A 26,104-nucleotide genomic window follows, 5' to 3' on the forward strand; every position below is an offset into this window, starting at 1 on the left:
TTTGTTTTTTTTAACAACATTTAATCCACAGCATTTGTGGCCATGTGGAACAAACATGCTACTGCAGGCGTCAGTGTGTCTGCAGCGTCCAGGATACACAATATTTGGATGCACAACACAACACTGCATCCTTCCTCTCCACTCTAAACAATTTGCACCAGCTCATGTGCACATTAATATGCCACAAATGATAATAACCTCTTAAATAATGTTCAGTCTCTTGCACTAAACAATCATCTCGCTTCATAAGACATCATCAGAAGCCATGGCTATTAATTGTGTTGAGCCTGTATGATTTTTTTGACTCTCAAAGTGCTAACCATCGACATGCATTTAATTAAACCACCAAGAACTATAGTTTCAGCTTTTAAAAATCTTGAATAATCTGAGGAAGAGTATATTAAAGCTCCTTTTTAGGTAAAGTTGTCTTTTAAAGCTTATAACGGCTGGTTTTTAGCATCGGTTAAATCAGTCTGCAGTCCCTTTGAGCGTGTGACCGAGCGTTAAACTTTCATCTTACAGTTTGGATACATGCACACGAGCTATGCCCATACATTAAAATATAATTAATGATAACATGTCAGTCAATAGGAGGGGGATTGATTTAACAAAAATAAAAAGATCTATAGCTCAACAAAAACAAAACACATCTCCCTGACACATAGGTACTTGTTTGGACCCTAAAATGAATAAAGGTAGAAGAGAAAAAAATATATATATATGTCGATTTTAAAAAATAAAGAATAGCTTAGAGGTTTTATCGTTTCAGAAAAACGTGGGACTCTGCAGTGCCACCAGTGGCCAGGAGGGCTCACTACCTGTGTGCAGGTAAGTGGACTCCATTGAGAGCGGACGGATAAGGCAGGACCAACTCCAGTTGTGCAAACAGGGAGAAGTGATCTGAGGGGATTAGAGGGTGCGGACAGCCACTGATATTGTTCTCCAGGAGCCAGTTTGTGTCCAAGGGCCCAAGAACGCCCAGCACGTTCAGCTGCGGCCTGGAGTAGAAGATGTAGTCAATGACACCCTAACATGGAAAGACAACAAAAAAAGGGAAAAAAGGTGAGCACATGGAGTTGAGGCACACAGCAAGATGTTTTTGAATGACATTTTATTAGTGCTTGGACTATAAATCGATGCATTGTGAATCGAGAAATTATTCTGCATCGATTATTGTAGATGTAGATAATGTGATGTCAGTTTTAAATTATATATTATAAAATGTAAAAAGAGTTGTAACACTTATAACACACAATAAACTAAAGGTCCCATGAAGTGTTTTGAAATATGCATTTTTTTTATTCAATGTTTGACGTAATCTCAACTGAAGCATGAATACAGGGCAGGACAAAGTAGCTCCTCCCCTTTTAAAAAAAAACAGCCAATAGCATTTTATCACAGCTCTGCCAGTGAGTGATTGAGCTCAAGCACAAATGAAAAGCAAATGAGAAGGAGGCGGGGCATGTCAGATACTAGAAATTCTAACAAAAAAAAACAACAACTATTTCACGAGACCTTAGGCCTAATCCCAATTGTATTTTTGTACCCCTTCCCCTTGGCCCTTAAAACCAAGTGTGAAGGGAAAGGGCTTCAAAATTTAACCCTAAGAAATGTGCAGGTGCTGTCCCACGTCATCATGTCATCACAATCTCTTGTTTCATATGAGGAAAGACGATCGCGACTGCTGTAGTTATTCCAGTTGCAATATTTATTGGTATATATCTTTAAGAAAATCACCGAAGGCAAATATTATCATAACGATCTAATCGTAACTATTCTGTATATTTACACAGTGGCCATATTCATCTATGCAAACACACAAAAAACAACATTAGCATTACAGCAGACACTGTAAAAAGGGTTCACTTTTCTGACAGGGTATTCGAGTGTCAATGTTTTGGGACTGCTATACAGGAGTTATTATTGTGGATTATAGATTTAACGTTTTTTGTTTTAGCTTTTTTTTTTAAGCATGATGGTAAAACACGATCACAGTTATGAATATATTAAAACATGTGCTTGTTTGTTGTAAAAATTCATAATGACAAAAAAAAAAAAAAAAAAAACTATTAATTTGTGGATCTCCTTAATTCCGGGTGCTATTCCTGCCATTGTGGCTGGTGTATTCTGGGAAATTTTCTTACCCCTTGGTTTCGAGTGTGGTCCTGAAAAATCTCTTTTTGAAGGGCTATCTACCCCTTTCCCTTAGCTACACGCCTTCAAGCTAAAGAGACTTGGGACACCCCTACCCCTTCATGGGAACGTGCAAAACGAGTGGTAAGGGGAAGGGCTAAGTGGTAGAATTGAGATTGGGCGGTCCCACTTTATATTAAGTGTCCTTAACTACTATGTACTTACATCAAAAAATAAATACAATGTACTTACTGTGTTTATAATGTATTTAAGAACATTTGTGGTGCTTTTGAGTTGGGGTAGAGGTTGGGTTATGGACAGGTTTGGTGGCATGGGTAGGTTTAAGGGTGGGTTAAGGTGTAAGGGATGGTCAACAGTGTATTTACAAATGTAATTACAAAAGTTAATGACAGATGTAGTTACATACATGTATTTAATCAAGCTTAAGTACATAGTAAATACATGTATTTACACAATAAGTACATTGTAACAAACTATTAATTCCTGTGAAAGTACATATTAGTTAAGGCCACTTAATATAAAGTGGGACCGATTGGGCTTTAATAACAGACATCAATAACTATTGTGAAAGGCGCTATGCAAATAAACATGAATTGAATTATGATCAAACTATAAAAATAGAAAATGAAAAGGATATGAATAGTAACTACAATTTTACTTGCAAGTGATAATCAGTGTATTTTTTTTGGTAAAATGTAACTTTGAACACCTTTTTTTGTGGTTAGACTCACACTAGGCTACCTGCACCAGTTCGTTTGACAAGTGTGAGTGCTCCGAATTGAGTCCAGCCATGGTTCAGTTGGCCGACCCTGGCTTGGTTGGAAGAAGTGTGCCAGAGCGCAGTTTGGTTGGGCTTTGGCGTGGTAAGCTTGTAGTGCGAGTGCAATGTATGGCTGAACACCAAACTTAAGACTCGACGTCACTTTTAAGGGCTGTTTCATATAGATTTATGAATCATTCTTTCTATTCAATGAATGCAAACTGTTGTGTAAGACGCAAACCCCTCGCTGCACGTCTGCTGCACCTTCAGCAAACCTCCTAATACCTGCTGCACAGAGATTTTTATGATTATTTATGAGAATCAACAGTGCTGGATCTGTTCTGCAACATATTTGATAGTGTCACCGCATCCCAGACGACTAAAAATAACACAAAACAATATAACTAAAATAATCTCCACTGCGCTGAGCGAGAACTTTTCTCTTCTGTTAAACTGAACAGTCGCATCATTGATGACGTAAGCATGCTCAGGCTCGGAAGGTAAAGATGCAGTGTGAGTGCAGGCCGTTGGGGGAGAGGGGAGAGGGGAAAAGTGCGCTTCGGCACGGTTCAAGGCAGCTGTACCTAGTGTGAGCATGCCCTTAAGCCAGGTCTCAGCTCTCTTGTAGAGCCACACATATAGTGCTGACTGAAAACCCAAAACTGAATTTCAATTAACAGCAGAGCTCTAGTTCATGTTTCAGAGCTTTCCCAAACACACTCAGCTATTCTGAAACAAAAACACTGAGGATTACAGTGTGTGCATGAACACATTTTCAATCTACTCACCCTAAAATCAAAAGTGTAATTGGTATAAGGCATGAGCCCGTTCTCGTAGGCACTCTTCAGCTTGAACGCATGCGTGATCCTTCCGTTAGATGTGCTGTTTTTGCCGTTGCAGTTGAAGTTGGTCAGGCTGTCGCTGTATCGCAGCTCTTTGAAGTCTTTGTGTGTGCAGTCGACTCCACCTGTGCTCAGGTACTCCACAACACCTGCATTCACATTCACAACTTATTACACACTTATTATCCATTATCTCCTGCAGCTGACAATATAGTTAACAGGTTTCTGCAAGTCAGGTTTAAAGCTGCAGTCACTCTGCACTTTTCACCCTGTAAACTTCCGTTCATATGCATGCAAATGTGGAGGACCGCAAGCTTGTGCGACAAGTTTTAAAGGTCACTACATTGGAAAGTTCAAGTTTGGTGAACTGTGAAATCACATCACGCGATTGTTTGAGATGAATCGAAGATGAAAACATGACCTCTCTGTACAGAAATTTCAAATATGCAGCAATCACTCGCTTTTTTTAAATTTCTAATCATATTGTTTAATCTCACCCCGTTTTGCAGCACCATACGACAGAATTTTGCGTGCTCAAACTCTAGTGTGACCACTATGAAGCAAATTTCAGACTTATACAGGGTTAAACACCAAGGATTTTTTTTTCTAATGGCATGGTAGGGCCAATAAGAAGATTTTAAATTGCCTTATCGAAACGATTTTAATTTATTTACTCATTAACCGCATATTTGAAATGAATCAAAACAAGCTAAATCTAGCTAAAATAGTTACACGTACAAAAAAAAAAAAAAAAAAAAAAAAAAACTATAATAAACTAAATTTAGAGCGACAAGGTGGTAAACAGTCACCCCACAGCAAAAAGGTCGCTAGTTCGACTTCCGGCTGGTCCAGTTTGCGTTTCTGTGTGGAGTTTGCATGTTCTCCCAGTGTTGGCATGGGTTTCCTCCAGGTGCTCCGGTTTCCCCCACAGTCCAAACACATGCGATATACTTGAATTGAATAAACAAAATTGGCTGTAGTGTGTGTGTGTGTATGTGTGTGTGTGTGTGTGTGTGTGTGTGTGTGTGTGTGTGTGTGTGTGAATGAGTGAGTATGGATGTTTCTCAGGACTGGGTTGCAGCTGGAAGGGTATCCGCTGTGTAAAACATATGCTGGAATAGTTGGTGGTTCATTCCACTGTGGCGACCCCAGATGAATAAACGGACTAAGCCAAAGGAATACAACTAAAACTAAATTCATGCACAGAAGTCTGTCTAAAACACATGGAGAACTTTTTAAAAAATGTTTCTGTATTGAAAATAATTACACCATATTGGTGAATAGAGTTTATAGAATATTTAACTTTTGTTAAGCTTTACTGAGATGGATTATTGGAGATTGGTCGGCCCATTGGGTAACTCTACACAGAAGAAAATTATCCCCTTCAGACCCTGGGTCCATTACAATGGACATAACATGACATCCCATTCTTCTGAAATTTGGAACATAATTCAGGTTTGAAGGGGTTAAGACCTGTTTAATATTATTTAAGACCTACAACACAACGTTTCAGTAAATTAAAGACCTTTTAAGGCCTAAAATGGATGGTTTATTAAATTTAAGGCATTAAGACCCTGCGGACACCCTGAGCTAATCCATAACCTGTATCGCAAATCGCCACCTATACCCTCAAATAGTGTGCATTTTGAGGGAGCAACCATTTCTAGCAGTCCAAAACCATAGTGAACGTTCTGAAGTGCAATCAATTAATCCCACAATGAACGGCAACGATAGCTGCATCCCAATTCGCATACTTATACTACGCCCTAAAAGGACGTACTTGTATTGTGAAGGTAAATTATACACTTTTAAGTATCTAACAGAAGATTATGCAAGCTTTGGTGCATACTACTTCTTCATTAACAGATCGTTATGTTGCTTTGTTATGAGCCCTGCCAATCATCTACACATCATCCACATTTCTGTCCCATTGAATTTCCTAACTTTTTGGAGAAGCAGCAGGTTATTCTCCCATTCATGTGCCTTTCATGCAGAGAATTCTCCTCAGGTCTTTGTATAATTATGCATTCAGATGTTAATGTCCGAACACGTCTTGATATAAGTTCAGCATTGTTGTGGCAGATGAAATGCAAGACAGAAAACACGATTTAAATATTTTCCAGTTGGCTAGATATTAATTAACAGTTATACAAACATCTTTTTTTGATGGTTGGTCCCATCCCATGTTTGTAGTTCATTTACACTTTTCACCCACGTTTGTAGTTCTAATCAAATTCAATGAAAATGATGGTTTGGGTGATTCACTACATGAAGTCTTACCCGAGTCAGGTAGTGAGTTGAGGTCGGCACACAGCACCAGAGGGATGCTGCTGGTTTCTCCAGACACTGAGGAGTGCTTCAGACTGCGAGACGCTTTGTCTATGATGTTCTTCACCTCTGACAGGAACATCATGGTCTGCACCAGCTTCACGTCAGAGTACTCTGGGTCCCAGTGCATGTGAGCATTAGCCACTAGTAGGAGCTGTTTCTCCATTGGATGGATTGACTTACCCGCTGCAGGATGAAAAGAAAAAAAAGGGCTGGATTGTAATACATCACTAAAATATGGTTAGGTGAACAATGTTGCCTTCATCTGGAGCAATTAAATGTGGACGACAAAACCCATTTTGTTACATGGCATAATGTTATGTTGCATGGGTATAATTTTAGCAATAAGCAAAAATGCTCTGCTGTCAGGGGCCAAAGTTATGCACTTTTATTTTACGCCAGTCATGATTAGAAAAAGAAGTAAAACTCATGTTTCATGAAGACATAGCAAATGTCCTACTATAAATAGATTAAAACTCAATTTGTTAAGTGATCCACGTACAACATTTTCTTCACAACTGAATTTTCTCAATATAAAGATATTTTTGAACACACAGATTTCAGGGTTACCAAACTGAATTGCATCTGCAAACAAAAATGTAATTATAAAATCAACAGAAAACATTTATTCAGCTTTCTGATGATGCTTAGTTTCAAAGATTTACACTTAGGACTAGTTTTGCTGCCCAAGATCACAGATGTGTTTATTATATTACAGCAAGTACACACCTGCTTTAAAAAGGTTAAAAATGCACCATAACATTATGCATCCTTTTTCTTCATCTTCTTAAATGACATTAACATTAAAGCATCAAAACGTTTTTGCAATTCCCATTATCAATACTAGTAATTAAGTTAGATTTAGATTTAAGATACAGAAATGTATACTGCATTAAATAAAAACAGCAAGTGCATTCATTTGATATAAAAGATAAGAAAAACTGAAATATTTAATCTTAATATTAAATTTAAATAACTTTTCCACAAAACTAAACAGAACTTTCCAAAGAATTCAATAATAAACACATCAAATTAATGATTTTTTATTTTGCAATTCCTAGTTATTAGACTTGTCTTCATTTTCCATATTTTTCCCTGCATTACAAAATGCATCAAAAGCAATATATCATGCTTTAAACTTCCAATTATGTGAAAGGTTTTTTTTTCACTGCAGTACAAATAATTGGTGAAAAAAGTCACTTAAAGGGTCTCGAAACACCAAAACTGAGCTGTTGACAGTCATAAATGTCTCACGCTGCTAAAAACACAATTAGGACACATATATTTCACAGAAAAGAATGAAAATAGGTTATTTTTGTGTTTTTTAGAGCAGCGGCTCCCAACAGTGGGGTCCCGGCCCACAAGGGGGGCTCAGCGAGCATTGTGGGGGGATGCGTCGTATTTAAAAAAAATTCTTAGCAGTGGACAATAGTATTACTGAAATTAATATACAAACTGAATAAATATTTACACTAGTGGTGGGCCGTTAATGCGAGATTCTTATCGTGTGATAAAAAAAATAATTGCCTTTAATCTATTCTCAAAGTTGGGTTGGGAGCTGGGTCTATTCTACGCAAGCTATGATGACTTCCACCTTGATATATTTGTGCGGATGTATACCTGACCGGTGAGCCGTCTGAAAAAAAGAGTGCCCTTCTGAATCAAACCAGCAGGATGCCTGACTTTAACTGCAGTTCGGCAATTTCACTTTAACTCTTTCATTCATCCCCCGTGAATAACTGGGGTATTAGACGCAAATAAGGACTGGTGAGAGTGTTATGGAATTTAATAGCATACGCCAAATGAAAAGAAAAAAAAAGAAAAAATTTTGCAATGTGTTTGTGTGTGTGTGTGTGTTTGTGTGTGGTCCTTTACTGACAGCCGTGTGTGGATCTTGTCGGAAAATATGGCGAAAGTTCCTAAAGACTGCGGTGTTTACTTCAATAATGCCACTAATATGCATACTCCACATCTTAATTCCATTTCCGTTTAGTTCAGTTATGACATTTGTTAGATTAAGGCAATCAAAAAATAAATAAATAAATAAATAAATTCTCTGTTTCAAACTTATGTAGGCCTACAGTTCAAAAGTTCATGTTTGACTAAATAAACAGTTAGTAAACAGTTAGTAAACACAAGTACATCTTATTGAACATCATTTATTTTCATTACCAATTATCATAGTAGAACAGTTTCTCAAGCAGCTTGTGATGCATTTTGGAAACAGGAGATGAGCCCCTGGTCTAATTCGCCACCTGGCTTGAGGAACCCATACTAAAAGACTTATTATTTGGGTAGCACACATATTCTGAATGCCTTCGGCAGAATTCAAATGAGCCATTTTAATCTAGATCTTTAATCTAATCTTGGAAATAATCTAGATTAAAAAAAAAAAAAAATATATATATATATATATATATATATATATATATATATATATATATATATATATATATATATATATATATATATATATATATATATATATATCTGTGCACCTACATAATAAACACACTGTTTGTTTGAAAACAAATTTTTTTGTCATTATTACTGCAAACTTATATGAGCGATTATATCACTAAATGTGGAGGGGGGCCTTACAATATTTTCTGCGGAAAAAGGGGGTCTCAGGCAAAAAAAAGGTTGGGAGTTACTGAAGTTTGCCCTGCGCGCTTGCGTTTTTTTTAGTTACTTCTTTGGTTTGGTGCGTCAATCTTATCGATGCTATTATTAAAAAAAGGTAATGATTCGCATTTGCTTTGTACTGTTTTTGTTTTTTATTTTTCTTACATTTTACGGGTGATTAAAAGACAGACGTTTCGGCACAAAGCCTTCCTCAGTGTGGATGTGAAAACACTCTGCTGACACAGGGGGGCTTCATAGCCCTTTAACTGTCATGAAAATAGTCGCAACTTACAAAAAAACAAAAAACTCTCAATTGTCCATATACTCACATGACACTTCAATTAACTCCTTTTTCAGCTCCAGCAAAACTGCCACGCCAATGTTGTCCTTGGTCATGACTCGATTCAACATGGCCTCCGAGCCTTCTGAATTGGCCATAGCCAGCTGGTTAAACTCTACAGTGTGTTTCTGCACCACGTTGAACCTTAAAGCAAAAAAAATATATATTAAATGTCAATGCAAAACACCACAGAATCAAACCTCTCAGAGAGTCTGACAGCACACTTCTCAACGCGTTACTTTACTCACTTCTCAGTCTTGTAGAATATTGCACATCCATCTACATGCTTCCTGTCTGATTCAGACATGGTTCTGGCCCGGGATTTGGGGCTGAAGAATCCATCGTACCCCTGTTTACTCAGCTCTAGCAGGAAGAAGTTAAAATACTGCTCGGTCTCCACTTCCTGTCAATGACACAGCAGATGAAGAGAGTCTGACAGACAGTGCTGTAGGGGGTTGCAGACACACTATTCAGAGCAACCTGTTGTGCATCACTGAACCAAAAAAAACTGACCTTTAAAAAGAAACAAAACACAAGGAGAACCCTTCATCTATTACGACAGGCGTATTTGTATATCCCAGAAGGTTATCAGTGAAATATTAAAGTAGCTGTATGTAAGTTTTTGACTCTTCTAAAGCATAAAAATACCATAACAGGTTTGCAGATATTTATAAAACATGTCAATTGAACATTCTAGTTTATCTGAAAAACAATGATGAAGTCAGATATTCTGCTTTGAAAATGTGTGTTATGTGCAGGAATAACTGTCTTTGTTCTGTTTCTTTTTAACCCACCCACTGTCACCTCAGCCAATTACTTCAGCACCCCGGGTTGCCTTGGGGGAGTTTTTGGGTGCTTTCACACCTGTGAATCGATTCAGTTGTTTCAAAACAGAGATTAAAATTGTTACATTGTTGCTCTTTGTTCTTGGAGCGGTTCGCTTTCACACTGCAAAGTTTCTAATCGGACCAAAAGAGCTAAAACAAGTCACGTGCGAGTAAAATCTCCTTACATTGGTCAGAGTGTCAGGGTTTATTTTGCAGCGTCCCGCTCAGCTGTCAGGAGAGGTGGTGGTTTGGTGGTGATTGACAGGGTGCGCACGTGACGTGTCTGAGGAGAGACACGGTGGGGAGGGGTGAGAAGGGTGCGCGACGATGCCTATTTGAGGACTGGGAGAGAGACGCGAGATTACCGGGAGATCATCCCTCGTTTGCGGGCATCCGGAGACTCGCGAAACTTCCCGCCCTACTCATAATTCTCTCTTCATATAGCCGTAAGCCTATTACATATCCATAAAACACTGGGATATAACCGCGCTCGGATCGGATCGCTTTCTCACTGCAATCGAACCGCTCCAGGGTTCGTTTCAATCGAGCCGAGACCACCTCATTCAAGCGATCTCTGAGCGATTACTTTGGCGCGGAACAGAGCGCGATTGCCCTGTTCACATATGCCAAACGAACCGCGCTAACTGGGCAAACGAGATACGTTCCGAAACAAAAGTGTAGGTGTGAAAGCACCCTTTGATTCATTTAGTCATGATGGCTCTCATATGCGTGCACAACTAAAATGCGACCTCTGGTGAACAGCCTCCGAAATGAGACCCAGATTCAGAGTACCACATGAGGTCATTAACCCTTAAAGACCGAAACAGCCGCCTGCGGCTAAAAATAAGTATGGTTCTTAAATGTTTAATAACTTTTGATCTGCTGATCCTATCTCAGCTTTCCATCGTTGTAAAAGATTACATGCACGGACCTTCGGAGGCTCCGGAATAAGTGTGGTTACGTCATCACATTTTGACAATGCTGATTCGACAAAGGAACGCTCGTGGCTTGTGTCTCCGGACAAACCAGACATGATGCATTGTCCCTCCTCCATGCCCAGATTGGTTCAAACTCTCTCACTCAACAAATAAGCATAGGTTTCGCTTTGTAGACCAGCAATTAGCTATTTGAACAACCCGGAATGAGACATAGGCTGTACATTTACGCACGGCTAAATAAAACAAAAAAAAAAACTAAAAAAAAAGTTTTGCAGCAAATAATTCTCATACTAAGTACTTTTGCATGCACAGGAGCACAAAAACATGACAAAACAGTGACAACGCAAAGTCACCGCTGTTTTCAAATGACGGTGCCGCTGTTTGTCTGCAACGCAAAAGTTGAGAAGCAGCAGGGTCAACACCATATGCTGGCACATAAAACCTAAGGATGGTCCATATTGAATCTAGTTCAGTTATGTAACTATTTATAGTATAGTAAATATTTATATGTATTTTTTTAATTGTGGATTTGCACCATGTTTATTTGGACCTTGACGCATTATTTATTATTTTCTTATTTTTTATTTGTTCATTATAAGTGGTGTTGTTTATGGAAACTGAAAATATATTATTGGGAAAAAGTCAAACTTGCTTCAATGTTCTGTTATTTTGTAACAATCTTTCTGTTTGGTTCATTCCCAGAACTTTTGGGCAAATACATTATCAGTAAATAAATGCATTAGTTTTTTCCCATTGAAAAACGCCTTAGAATAACATTGAAATAAATCGCTATAACTTGCTCAGGGAAAGGTGGATGTAGACAAAATTTATTTTGGAAATATAACACATCATAGCATGTATTTCTAAAAAAAAAAAAAAAAAAACTTCACAAGGTTTTGTTTGTAATAACTAGAAAATGCCACTTTAAAAAAAAAAAAAGAAAAACGAAAAAACGTTTTTCTTAAAATTCTGTAATATTTTTTGTCTGTTCATATGTTTTTGGATCAAAAAATATTTTAGACTGGACCTTTAAATGATACAGATTGAAGCTTCATGTTCTCCTATTTAAAATAATATATGACACTTGAGGCTGACTGCTAAAATAACAATAAAACTGCTTTTAAAAAATAATAACAACATAGGCCCACAAAATACCTCTAGGTCTTTAAGGGTTAACTAGCAAATAATATGAATCAGGGTTTCTGCAGGTTTAACAAGTTCAATTTAAGACATTTTTAAGACCATTATGAATGAAATTGACTCATAAAGGGCTAAAGTATAAGGAACTTTTCAAATAGCACAGATGTAAAATATATTAATTTGCCCTTTCAAAAAAAATTATTATAATTAAATAAATGTATTAATACAATAATAAATGAATAATAAAGAAGAATAATATTTCAGATATTTCCTAGCAAAATATTTTAAATAGTGTAAAAACAAGCAAGCTCTACTTGTATCCATACACTTTTTCTAAAATAAACTTTCTTTAAAATAAAAAATGAAGAAATGTTAATATGTTGTGTTTTATTCAACTGCTCAGAGCAGTATTATAACAGAAGCCCAAAATCTCTTTAGTATGATAAAACACGATTTCTGCAAAAGTCCCATATATAACTATTTAGTCTCCACTTCACTTCCTAATCTGCAATTGCCTCTTTGAATATCACACTAACTGTACAAAAAAAAAAAAAAAAAAAACTACTAACACTTCCCTTCTTAGACTTTACAGACCTGAAACTTGCCTTTAGTACTTATTCATTGTTGCTCTTAGTTGTGTAAATTGCTTCCTTGTCCTCATTTGTAAGTTGCTTTGGATAAAAGCGTCTGCTAAATGACTAAATGTAAAATGTAAATGTATTGTAATAAATCACCACAAGTCCTGGCATCGTCAAAATATCCCAGGCTTACATAAGCGTTTACCTGTAAGCTGATGATGTCTGCATTGCAGTTGAGGATCTCCTGCATGATGGACTTTTTCCTGTAGCTCCAGTTTAGAGCCCAGGATGGGCAGTAGCCGTAGAGCTGGCGTGTGGCGTATTTATCACACAGCACATTATAGCACATTACAGTTAACAGGGCTGCGGAAGCAAAGGGAGAGAATGATCATGCAGAGTGTTCAAGTGTTCTGCATTATGTTTCAGTGTTTGAAAGAAGCTTCTACCTGTTGGTCTTGATCTTTCAGGCTCCTGCAGCACAATCCAGGAGCGGGGCGGAGGCTGCTCTGTTGGGACTGAGAAGACATTACATTACAGAACAACAGCTGTAAGAAACTTTATCATTTTTCTTTTAACTATAAGACTAAAAGCTGAACTCCAATTTAGAATGAACACTGAATCATAATCGTTAAATGTTCCATGTTAAAACTATTTACTGTTGTTAAAATACTGATAGAAACACATTAAAATTACTTGATTTATTAAACCCAAAGGCCAAAATCTCATAATCAATAAATTCTACAAATTAAAAGTTTGCCACCAGTAAGAATAACAAATTAAAGGGGTAACACTTTACAATAAGGTTCATTAGTTAATGCTAATTAATGCATTTACTAACATAAACAAACAATGAACAATACATCTACTTATGTATTTGTTCATGTTAGTTAACGTTAGTTAATGAAAATACAGTAGTTTATTGTTAGTTCATGTTAACTCGTGGTGCATTGACTAATGTTAACAAGCATAGACTTGGATGTTAATAATGCATTAGTAAATGTTCAATTATGATTAATAAATGCTGTTCATGATTAGTTCATGTTAGTAAATGCATTACCTAATGTACCTTATTGTAAAGTGTTACCATTAAAGGTTATACTCAGCGCTGATGCATTAAAAGGCCATGAAAATGTGTTTTAGGGTTTTGTGACCCTTTAAACTAATCATGTGTAACAGTAAATACTTTACATTAAATATAGAATCTAAAAATTTCTAAATCAAGTAAAAATATTGTTTTGTTTTCAACTTCAAAAGAAGTGATAAGAAAAAACTCTAAACTGACAAGCAAAATGATCTGCCAGCGGAGTAAAACAATCTCGCTTTTGCTCTGAAATGTAGATATTTGGACTAGAAACAAGAAAAAAATTCTAAGTAAGATTTTTATTTTATTTTTATTTTTTACAATTCTTCAGCTCCTGGTCAACTATAATACAGACTTAACATTGCATATCCTGTGATGTGACTATTGCGGATACACACGTTCCGATATCTATGCTGAAATTATATATTGTGCAGGCCTAATGCATTGTACACAAAGCATACAAAGAACTACAACATCGATAAAATACGAGTTTTCGATTTGACCTGTGATAAATATTCAACAATTCTCCAGAAGTCACCATTTTAAACATTTACCTTCACAGGGTTTTTGCAGATATCATAATGTCAAATTTAAGACTTTAAGACCTTTAAGACCATTAAGTATTTAAGATCTATATCACAATATCAAAAACACGCGATAGAAAATGCAAAATCACAAAATTTGTGAAAAAATAAAATTATTTAAACTGAACAGTACTGAAGACAGGTTAGATGCACCACTGAAGGCTGATTTATACAATGCGCCGTATTGCGCACATCCGCTGACTGTGCGTGCACCTCACGAAACGGACGAGCCTTTTATACTTGACTCTTTTGCCGTTGTGATATTCTTTAAAACGACAGGAGGCAGTCAAAAGAAACCCACCGTAAAGTAAGACAGATAAACAGAGAAGTAGTTTCCGGAACTACGTCTGTAACAAATGAGATATTTTTTGTTTTTCTTCTGTTGCGCTCAACAAACAACCAAATGAACAGAGAAGGGTCTCATGACCTTAGGGTTAACTTCACACCTTTCTCCAAATTTCATGTGGTAAAATATTGACACTTAGGCATGACCAAATAACCAGAGAAGGCTCTCCGGACCTTAAGGTTAACTTTCTCCAAATTTCAGGAGGTAGAATATTGACTCTAGATAATCATGCTGACAATACAAACCTCAAATTAGTGCTTTGCAATCAGAAATAATGTGCAACTAGCTGAGAGAGGAGGTGGGCCTGATCAACTCCGCTTCTCTCTTACCTATTAGGCCAACCTTTGGCCAGCACCCAAATTTTGACTATAAAGGTGAGGGTTTCTTGCTGAAACATTGGAAGCTCAGCCGTGGGATAAGTGCACATCGCCCGGCATTCTCGGACACACGTGTTGGTTTTCCAATGTGACTGCAACGGGCTCCCCAGTCTTTGAAGAGGAAAATGATGGCACGTCTCTGAGGTTGTATATACTTGTATCAAATTGCTTGAAGTTTTCATTATCTATCTTTTATTCATGTAACCTCATCTTTATTTCGCATTATAAGCCTTTTATGCGATTTTGTTGTATTTCGATTAATGATGTTCATGAGTATGATTCATGATTATTGAATATTATTGTGATAATTGATATCAGCTGTGTGTACCAGCAATAAACAGTTGTATTGCTTGATTAGTATGGTGTATGGACCATTATTGGTGCCTTCTCTTGTCGATTAGCACCACACTTGTCTCACTTGCATAAACACATACCATACTAAAACCTTTTTGGTATGCTGAAACATTTTACATACTAAAATTTGGGGCATACTAAAACAACGTCATATCTTTAATAAAGCTCAAAATTTTAAAACAAATTTCTTTTTCATTGTTTTCGGAATTTATTATAATGATTATAAAGATTTATCACTATTCGAGATTTTTTTAATCCAACTTTGATGCATCACTCGCTTTTGTTCATATCTCGTACAGTTCTACCTATTAAAGTTAAATATCAATGACAAGAGAAAATGGGTTGCTCTACAATTATATTTTTATTATGGCAAGAATAAAAGCAAAAAAACTTACTACAAATATTTACTTTTTTTTTTTATTTCGCCCACTCAACAATTCACACATTACCGTCTCGCTAGTTTCTGTCCTCTACTTATAAGCTAAAAAGGCAATAATGGTCCAACATTCATAAACAATATCACCAATAAAACCTAGAAACAGGACATCAGTATACTGTAAACCGATGGCTTCAAATATTCTTTTCCAGTTATCAAAAAACATAATTTGTTTCCTAATTTTAGTTTGTAGCTATTACATTGTTTTAACTTCAAAACCGTAAGACACATATCAGTGTAAAACCTATAAAGGGTGGAAAAACTTTTTTTTTTTTTTTTTTTTTAAACAAACTTATCCCTTTGGTTTTTCCAAACTTTTACAAAAACTTTCCTCCTCTCCCACGGCTGTTGCAATTATTAGCCAAGAATTATTGTTTATCTGGTTCTCCCTATGATGATCACGCATAGACGGATCATTATGATGTCTGGACAGGCATAAGGGTTTCAGACAAAAATTCTTTTAAGTGGTTTATATTCAGCTCAAATCAAACGTGGCGCCGTGCGAACTGTTCACTCGAGTCTCAAAATATTTTGTGCACTCCACCAGCTGGAATCATGTAGTGCGCACCCAAAGCGATTCTCCGCAAACTCTGCAATGACATCAAATTCGCCGCCCCCAGTGAGTTCAATAACAGAAAGCTAATTGGCTATTGCATGTTGATCTCATTTGTAGTTGTAATACCACAAATTACATTAGGACTAGTGCAATAAAGAACTACAACACCACGAAAACTATTGTGCAGGCCTAATGCATTGTACACAAAGCATACAAAGAACTACAACATCGATAAAATAAGAGTTTTCGATTTGACCTGTGATAAATATTCAAAAATTCTCCAGAAGTCACCATTTTAAACATTTACCTTCACAGGGTTTTTGCAGATATCATAATGTCAAATTTAAGACTTTAAGACCTTTTTAAGACCATCAAGTATTTAAGATCTATATCACAATATCAAAAACACATGAGAGAAAATGCAAAATCACAAAATTTGTGGTAAAATAAAATTATTTAAATTGGAACAGTACTTTGACTGGTTAGATGCACCACTGAACTACAGAAAAAAAAACATCTTAAGGCTGATTTATACAATACGCCGTATTGCGCACATCCTCTGACTGTGTGTGCACCTCACAAAACGGACGTGGCTTTTATACATCACATTCGCCGCTCCCACTGAGTAACAGAAAGCTAATTGGCTATTGCATGTTGGTCTCATTTGTAGTTGTAATACCACAAATTACATTAGGACTAGTGAAATAAAGAACTACAGCACTACGAAAACCAAGCAACAACAACAAAAAAGAATTTAAATGAGCATTAGATGTAGCGTTACATGGAAATCTGAAAAATAAGACCTGTACAAAAATATTTAAGACCTACAACAGCGAATTTAAGACTTTTTTTGGGCCTACAATTTCGTTTTTAAATTTTAGACTTTAAGACCCCACGGAGACCTTGCTTTAAATATTTCCACAACAAAAACACTGTAATATAGCAAGTATAAAACACATCTCTATATGTTTTATAGTCCTATTTAAAAAAAAAAAAATCTAGCTTCAAAATGTATAAAATGGTTGATTTATTTCTGAAGGATCATGTGACAATTAGGACTGATTAAATGATGCTCAAAAATTCAGGAATAAATTACATATTAAATTTTTAAACTGTAATAATATTATAATACTTAATAATAATAAATTCAAATGCATCCCAGAAATAAATTACATCTTAAAATGTATTAATATATATATATATATATATATATATATATATATATATATATTTTTTTTTTTTTTTTTTTTATTGTAATAAAGTTATAATACTTTCGAATAATAAAAATAACAACAACAACAACAGCAACAATAATTAAAAAAAATCAAATGTCAGCCTTTAGATAATTTCACAATGAATCACCAGCAAAAACGTCATTAACATAATATGAGTCACACTTTACAGTAAAATTTCATTAGTTAATTCTAGTTGATGTATTTACTAACAAGACCTAATAATGAATAATAATTGTAAAGCATTTAATCATCATTAAACATTTACTAATGCATTATTAAAATCCAAAGTTGTTCTTGTTAACATCAGCTAATGCACTGCAAGTTAACAAACATGAATAAATACTAGAACACGTTGTTCATGTTAGTAAATACATTATCTAATACAACCTTATTGTACAGTGTGACCATAATATCTGTTACATGACGAACCCAACAATTGACAACTATAGCAGCAACAATATATCATTTTAACAGTAAATATAGTGCATGGACAGAACCTAGAGTAATAAGCCTGAAACACCTACTGCGCTTGATAGCACCAGCAAGATTGTCCAAAAGGTAGTTCAGCAGTCGCCGGGTGCCATCAGGCTCCTGATAGAGGCTCATGATTTCTTGAGTGAGTGGATTGCCTGTAGAGATGCATATAAACCATCAGCATTAACACAATCTTTACACCTCAATGGCCAGAATGCAGAGAGCTCACCTTTCAACCCCAGTGTTTGTAACTGAAACAGTTTCCCCAACTCAAAAGGCAGAACCCGCAACTGGTTGTTATTTAAAAGCAGTTCCCTGTAGAAAATATAAGATGAATGCAAGCTATGAGATTAACGCCAGAGATGCCACAATAAAAGGTCTACATAAATGAGTCAATAATTACTAAATAGTTTCATTATTTTTATTATTATTATTAGTAGTAGTAGTAGTAGTAGTAGTAGTAGTAGTAGTGCTTCCCACAGGTTTAAAATATAGTTGCAATGGTAGCTGGATTGAAACCCACAATACATAAACAATAATGTTTAACCCACATTACATAGATATTTAACTGTATGCATTAAACAAAAAAATATTTAGATTTATTTTTATATATTTTTATTTATTATGACACTGTTATTTACTGTTTCTTTTCAATGGGTTAAAGTAAAAAAAAAAAAGACTATTGAAATAAAAAGGGAAATCCACTATTTCTCTTTCTTTTATGCTATTCGGGAGCCACGTGCACCCACAAACAGGAAAAATCTGCTTCTCTCTCCTTTTCAAGTTCAAACTTGAATGGCAAAGCATTTTAAACATGTATATAAAATAGCCTATTTAATATATTAACATCCCCAAATTAATAAAATATACAGCAAATAAAAAATAAATTATAGAAAAAAAGGAATAAAAACAGACATTATTTCTAAAAATCATACAATTTATAACTGTAAAAAAATTAATAATTACAAGAATAAAAAAAGGCAAACTTGTTGATAACCATGACCAAAAAAAGCGTACTGAGACCTGCTTGTAGAGGTGGTCTCGGTACGCTTTCAAACGAACCCTGGAGCGGTTAGTTTGTGGTGAGAATATGATCCGAACTAAAACAGACCCAAACGCAAAAAGTACTGTGCCTTTTGGACTAATCCAGCTGCCGTAGGACGATGCGCTGTGCATTATGGGATATGGAGGAAAATATTTGTTGACAGCGCTTTACCAACAGAGAGAGAGAAAGAGAGAGAGAGGGAAACATTACCTGATGGATCATTGGTAATATTTTTGTAAGATGACCATGTCGCGGTTTAGCTAAATTAATTCACGCCTCCTCCTGAAGTGACATACGATGCATTGATACATTGTTTTCCAGCCGCGGCCGCGCGTCATTCTCGAAATGTATAGTTTGTCTGAAGCAGGGACACAATCAGTCAGCGTAGTCGTCCCTCCATAGTAAAAAGCGACATTTAGTCTCTTTGTTTACTTGCAGATTTGTTTACTTGCAGGAGTTCATTGGCATTTTCCTGAATTTCAATTCTGACCAATAGATAAGCAGTTTAGGAACTTTGTTTACCAACATCTGGCCAATGAGAGATGTGGATTTTGTCAGATGACTGCATTTTGGTTCTTTTCAACTGGTTCGGACCAAAGCCAGCAGTGTGGTGTGAAAACAACCCAAAGACGGCAGAAAATGCAACAATGTATCATTTATTGCCCTTGGTCCAGACCAAATGAAGCGAACTACAGATGTGAAAGCACCCTTAATTGATCGCAGATGTTTGGTAATATTGGGCGCATATAAAAAGTGTAAAAGTATGACAATAAAGTCATTAAATATACCTGGGCGGCCTGCCCAAGTAAAGTCTATGTGTGGGAAGCACCGAGTAGTGGTGACAAATGAAATCTGATCAAGAACTAACAACAAACCATATTAATGATGTTAGACTCCCAAACTGTCAAATAAAGCTATACAAACCATCTCGTGAAACTGTATTTATATCGCAATATTGATCACAGAAAAATATAAAATTGCAATAACAGATTTTTTTCCAATACCATGCAGCCCTACTGTAGAACGTGATGAGCTTTTCCTCTCTGCATTTCAAACACATTAAACAGGACAAATGATGCATGTGATGAATAGTGCATCTTTCGCTCTGAACGGCTCACCTGAGAGACACCATGTTGCCAAGCTCTGCTGGCAGGCTCCTGATCTTATTGGACGATAAATCCAAGAACGCAAGGTTGTGCAGCTTGGCGATTTCAGGCGGTATGCGGGACAGACAGTTGTCACTGAGGTGCAGAGCAGTGAGATGTGTGAGCGACCACAGGCCCGAGCTGAGACTCCGGACGTTACCTGACACACAAACCAGCAGAAACAGACATCAATACTAAGGATCACAGCTTTTAATTGATTTTGATTAATCGTTGTTTAGAGGTAGCTATCAATTCTTAAATTAAATGTTAACCTTAATAATGCAAGAAGTGCTTGCTTGCTTGCTTCAGTGGCTCATGACAGGATGAGCAAATAACACAAGTATATAAATATATAAATTTATTTAAAAAAAAAATAATTAAACCGAAAGGCATCCTCGCCAAAAAAAAAAAAAAAAAAAAAAAAAAAAAAGAGAAGGTTAATTTGTTTGTGAGTGTGTGAATAACTTTAATTATATTTTTATTTATTTTTAAAAATGTTTGTTTTTCACTTTGTTTGGTTTTAGCTACATATTCTGCTGTGGTATTGAGAATTCTGAAATTTCATGACCTCTAAAAATTATTTGCTGTAATAGCAACCTTGATCTCAGAAAATAACAAACAAATAAATAAATAAAAAGGTAAATAAATTTATTATTATTATTATTATAATTATTATATAAAAATTTTATATTTTACATAAATAACATACAAATATCATTTAGGTTTTAAAGTATATATTTATCTGCGCTCTATGGGTGACCAGGCTCTTCTCTGGGTTCGAGTCTCTGGAACTCTCTCCCCTTTGACATTAGACACACTAAATCTTTTAAATTGTTAAAATCATCCTTGAAAACACACTACTTTACACTAGCCTAATCACGAGTTGTGCATTCTTGAATGCTTTATCTGTTTAAACGTTTCATCTTGAATGATTAAATTTTACAGTTCCTAAACTGCTTTTATACCTGTATCTTTTTTGTGTAAAGCGCTTTGAGAATTTAATTTTAAAGGTGCTATATATATATATATATATATATATATATATATATATATATATATATATATATATATATATATAAAATTAGTTTTGGTCATATGGCCCACTCATAATTGTAATTACAACACTGACCTACTGTGATTATGATTTAAAAATAAAACCAAGCAGTTCTAAAAACATGCTTCACAGATTTAGGGTTTTGGCATAAAGAAAATTTTGAATGATTTTCTCCTTGCATCAGAAAAATAAAAATTGCAGCAATAACAGGGCTCGAAATTGCGATTATTTTGGTTGCATATGCACCCGAAATTTTATCTATGCGACCTCAAAATAAATTTGGAAGAATTTGTCCGAGTACATAAAAATGTTGTCGTGCGACCAGTTTTCACAGCAAAATGTTCACCACATGCGCGAAATTAGGAGACATACACGCATTAGGTATCTTTGCACCTAAAAACACCAAACGCAGCGCTCGGGAATCGTTTAAAATAGTTGATGTCAACTTGCTGCAGTAAACAAAGCCCGCAATGCTTGCCCCGCCTTCAAGCTCCTCTTATTGGTCCACTTCGCTAGAACAGAACGCAAATGTATTGGTTAATATCAGCTGTCAATTACTCAGTTCCGATGACAGGGAGCTGCGAAAACGTAAAGGTCTGGATACGAGAGAATGTAAACATCAGATTTAGTTTTAGAAACCACTTAAAGTTACTAATAATGGCACATTTGATAAGTGATCATGTGCTGAATGTCAATCCAGCATTTACATTTTTGGAAAAGTGGATAAAAGACCTCCAGTGGTTAAAGTCCGCTATGAAAATGACTAAAGCCATTTAACATAAAGCCGGTGGGACGGAGTTTTCAGGTAACAGTGTTTTCCACTGAATCTACACATTTAAGCACGAGATGTTCTAACGTTATTTCATATTTCATTTAATCGGCATGATGCAGTCGTGTGACTGACACCGCGTGCATCAACGCTAAAGAGCATGCATTCACTGAGATGAAAATAAAATTGCAGCTACTGTAAAGACCGTTACTGCTATTAAGATGATGTATGCAAATAACTAGTTATGTCAATATCATCTGTGCAATATCAGACACCACCAGTGAGAACACAGCACAGTTATTATTGTTAATTCAATTCATCTCATTCACGTCAAGCAGTGTGTGCAGGGCTGGAAAGCGCATGCAGATTTTTATTTATTTGTTAGTTTTGATAAGTGTTGATATCAAATGCAATAAATCTGTTAATATAAAATGTGTAGTAAAAGTGCTTATAGTTTTTGGTGGGTGCGCCTACATTTTTGAAGTTAGGAGCACCAGTGCAACCAATAAAAAAAAAAAAAAGATTAATTTCGAGGTTATTAATTATAAGATTAATAACCTGTTCTGCAGCAGGTATAAACAGTCTGTATAAACAAATATTTTTTCAAAATACTAATTTTAGTTTTAATTCATTGACAATAGATCTCATTTGTCAACAAAAGGCTAGTAAGGCTGTAAAAAGACCAAATGACCAAACATCTAAAATTCAACCAAAAATCATTCACACACACTTCATTGGTTCAAAAGCTACTGGAGTTTCTTTCTTCTCCTGAACAAAAAGATAAGTTATTTTGAATGCTGGTTGATGCTACTCGTTGACTTTTATAGTATTTACTACTATGGATACTGTCTATGCTTAATCATTAGTTATTGACAAATAATCAATCATTACAATCCCTAAGTACTACAAAGACCTCTTTCTTTCACGAGTGTCATTTTCATTCAAGTGATCTGTTTCATACCGGTTATTTCAAGCCCATCCCAGATAGATTTTTTCCCACTGTTGGCCTCCTCGCTGGACATGATGGTGTACATCCGCCTGGAGTCAGGCGGGTCATATTTCTCCTTCGGCATCCCTAGACCACTGAGTGTACACAAAATACATAATAATGATTACGCATACATCATCATGTCATTAAAATTGAGATCAAGACTGCTTAAAACACAAACACAAATTTATTATCTGAGAAATGTTTTTGCTACTTAATGTTTTGCTGGAAAATGTCATTCATAACAGTTTAATTACAACTATAAGGTACGACAGACATAAAATAGGTCAACTATTTAAAAAGTGCAATGCAGTGTTTCTTATAACATTCTGTACTTTAGAATTTTCCCAGAGATGGGTTGCAGCCGGAAGGGCATCCGCTGTGTAAAATATATGCTGGATAAGTTGGCGGTTCATTCCGCTGTAGCGACCCCGGATTAATAAAGGGACTAAGCCGTAAAGAAAATGAATGAATAAATAAATGTACTTCAGAATGTGTGCAGCTTAACACATTTTCTGAACCCAAATATAATGACAATCATAGATTTACAGAGGACATGCACAAAATGTAATTGTGTAACAAAAGTTTAATTACAGGGTATGTGTAGAATTTATTTTTGATTAGATGACATTAAAAGTTGATTAAATTCTAGTCATGGATCACAGTGCATCGCCAAAATACCATTTGAAAGCTAGCCATTTGGATAATTAAAAAAGGGATAATCAAGATTATTTTGGGAGAAATTAATCATGTTAGCATTTTTTAAATAATATAGCTCTTTGCAAGCATAATTTGACTACAAATGTTGCATGAAATAAGAATAAATGATGAAAATTCCCAATTTCACGTAGGACAAAACCTGATAAAACAATAAATAAATAAGCAAATATATAAATAAATTAGAACAAAAAATCCATAAACCCTGCATGAATAAAACAATAAATAAATATGTGAATAAATAAATAAATGCATGTACAAAAAAAATCCATGATAGTGTGGGCTGATAAATAATTAAATAAATTACACCAATGTTGGGGTAATAAGAAAATGCTAAACTGAAAGTTTAATTTTCCTCCTTCCAAACATGCATTCATAGTTCATTCGTAGTTGCGCATTTACTTCTCCTCAGCTCAACATGTTAATGAGCTGTCTATCAATCATCAGAAAAAATTGATGCACAATTTCTCTAATGATTAACCAATATTGGCAAATAGCTGCTTTCTGATGATTGACAGACACCCAGAGGAGCATTAGCAAGTTAAACTGTGAAAAAGTATATTAACAATAGAAAGGGGTGGGCGGGGGCAGAATAAACTTTCAGTTTAGCATTTTCTTATTACCCCAACATTTGTGCAATTCATTTATTTACCTGCATGCACTATTAATTGCTTATGATCAGTTCCAGCATTATGGATGTGACATTTGCAGTAAAAAAATTAAAACATTAATGCAAAAAGAAAGTATATGATAACATTATACTGAAAAATCTGTTTATATTTTCCTAAACAACTCACTACTGAGTTATGTAATCAGAAAAATCTCAAACTGTAAAAAAAATTACACTTTAAATGAGCAAAATAAATATGCATTATGGATGTGACCAACAAAGTCTGCAGTATACAACATACTTTGCATTCTGTGAATTAAACTGCACAACCAAAAGAAATAATGCTAATCAAGAAGAGTTGCTCACTATCGAACAAACATGACTGATTTTATTTGACATTGTATTTATGAGGGGAAAAAAGCTTTGTTATGGATGTGATACCTCTCCGTTATGGATGTGAAAGATGTGAAATTGCCAATTGTGTGACTTTGGTAAATCAAATATAATTGTTTGAGAATATTGACAGAGACATGTTGGAGTACTGTAAAATACAAACCCTCACAAAAAAACAGAAAGGTTTTCAATATTTTGGTAAAAACGTAATTCTTTTCATGGCATGGTTGACATTTGAATGGAATTGCTCTTACATATTCATTTATGCAGAAATTAGTGAATTTTCATATGCATTCATGTATTAGCATATGTATTTTTGCAGAAAATTATGGATTTATTTACTCATTTATTTATATATTTGCGTATGTATTAATTTATTGTGTTTGCAGGTTTCGTCCTCCACACAATTCAACTACAAACCTAAAACTAGATCAAGGAAGTGTCTTTGGTTGTGTCTCAATACATCGCCACCTGCCTTCCTGAGCAGCCATGACACAGTAAGCCTATAAATACTGCTTAGTTAGGCAGCTCACGAATTTTGAAGCACAGCCCTATGTTTTCCAAAATCTTAAGTCTTACTTTGTTTGGGTGACACGTATATGATGAATAGTAAATAAACAAACATAATTTCAAGTAAACTAGCTAAAAGGAACTGTCAAAAACAAACGTACGTTAACCTGTCAACTAAGTTAGCGGAATTAAAGACCAAAACACACCTGTTACATGATAAAACACCATCTAGAATTAAATAATGCATAATAATGTAAACATCATGAATATATACGGTCTCATTAACGTCAAATGAAAAAGAAATGCAAATAACACGCATGCTAACAAACAACTAACGTTAGCTCTGTGCTATGCTAATGACCCAAATAAGCTCATTAATATTCTAAAACGCAGCCACCACAAGGTGACACGACATAAAACATCATGTTAATCAGACAATTATAAAAGATATAAGCATTAAATGCGTTTGTTTACTGAAATAGTAATATTTCCCCAAAGCTAACCTGGTGTGCTATCAGCACTAGCCACAGGCTGCAAAAGCTGCAAAAGATTTATCTCAATTAACACAGGCACGTGTGTTAAATCCATGCATACTCCGGAAATATGCTGTACATGTGTTTAAAAATAATATAATAATAAAGCAACAGTATCCGCATCTAAACAAGGAGAAGCTAACTCATGTAGCCGTAGCTAATTTTGAAAACAAACCCAAACAGGACCACAAAACAGCAAATCCTCACAGTTAACCAGCCTGAATTACCTCCAATATCATACCAACACCTGAAGTCTGCTGTGTGTCTCGTTTAGGCTTTATTTCATTCGTCGTGTCGCCTGTTTAGTCAGGGAAAGAAGCGCAGCATTATGGCGGAGGGTTTTTGTGCATCTGTTGTACCGCTTT

The 26,104-nt window shown here is 35.4% G+C and overlaps 1 protein-coding gene across 3 annotated transcripts; it reads right to left on the bottom strand.

Annotated features, from left to right (window-relative positions):
* On the bottom strand, positions 1–26,104 carry cnot6b (CCR4-NOT transcription complex, subunit 6b). 3 transcript variants are annotated; one of them, XM_087280561.1, is made up of 12 exons: positions 25,981–26,104; positions 22,950–23,071; positions 20,139–20,325; positions 18,205–18,290; positions 18,026–18,130; positions 12,979–13,047; positions 12,738–12,895; positions 9,298–9,452; positions 9,039–9,193; positions 6,037–6,270; positions 3,703–3,905; positions 1–1,027 (listed from the first exon to the last, which is right to left on the bottom strand). In XM_087280561.1, exons 2-12 carry the CDS (start codon positions 23,059–23,061, stop codon positions 815–817), a joined length of 1,677 nt encoding a protein of 558 aa, XP_087136687.1. In that variant the 5' UTR covers positions 23,062–23,071; positions 25,981–26,104; the 3' UTR covers positions 1–814.

Source organism: Danio rerio, chromosome 14 (genome assembly GCF_052040795.2).
Source record: "Danio rerio strain M-AB ecotype USA chromosome 14, GRCz13ab, whole genome shotgun sequence".
Classification (NCBI taxonomy): Eukaryota; Metazoa; Chordata; class Actinopteri; order Cypriniformes; family Danionidae; genus Danio; species Danio rerio.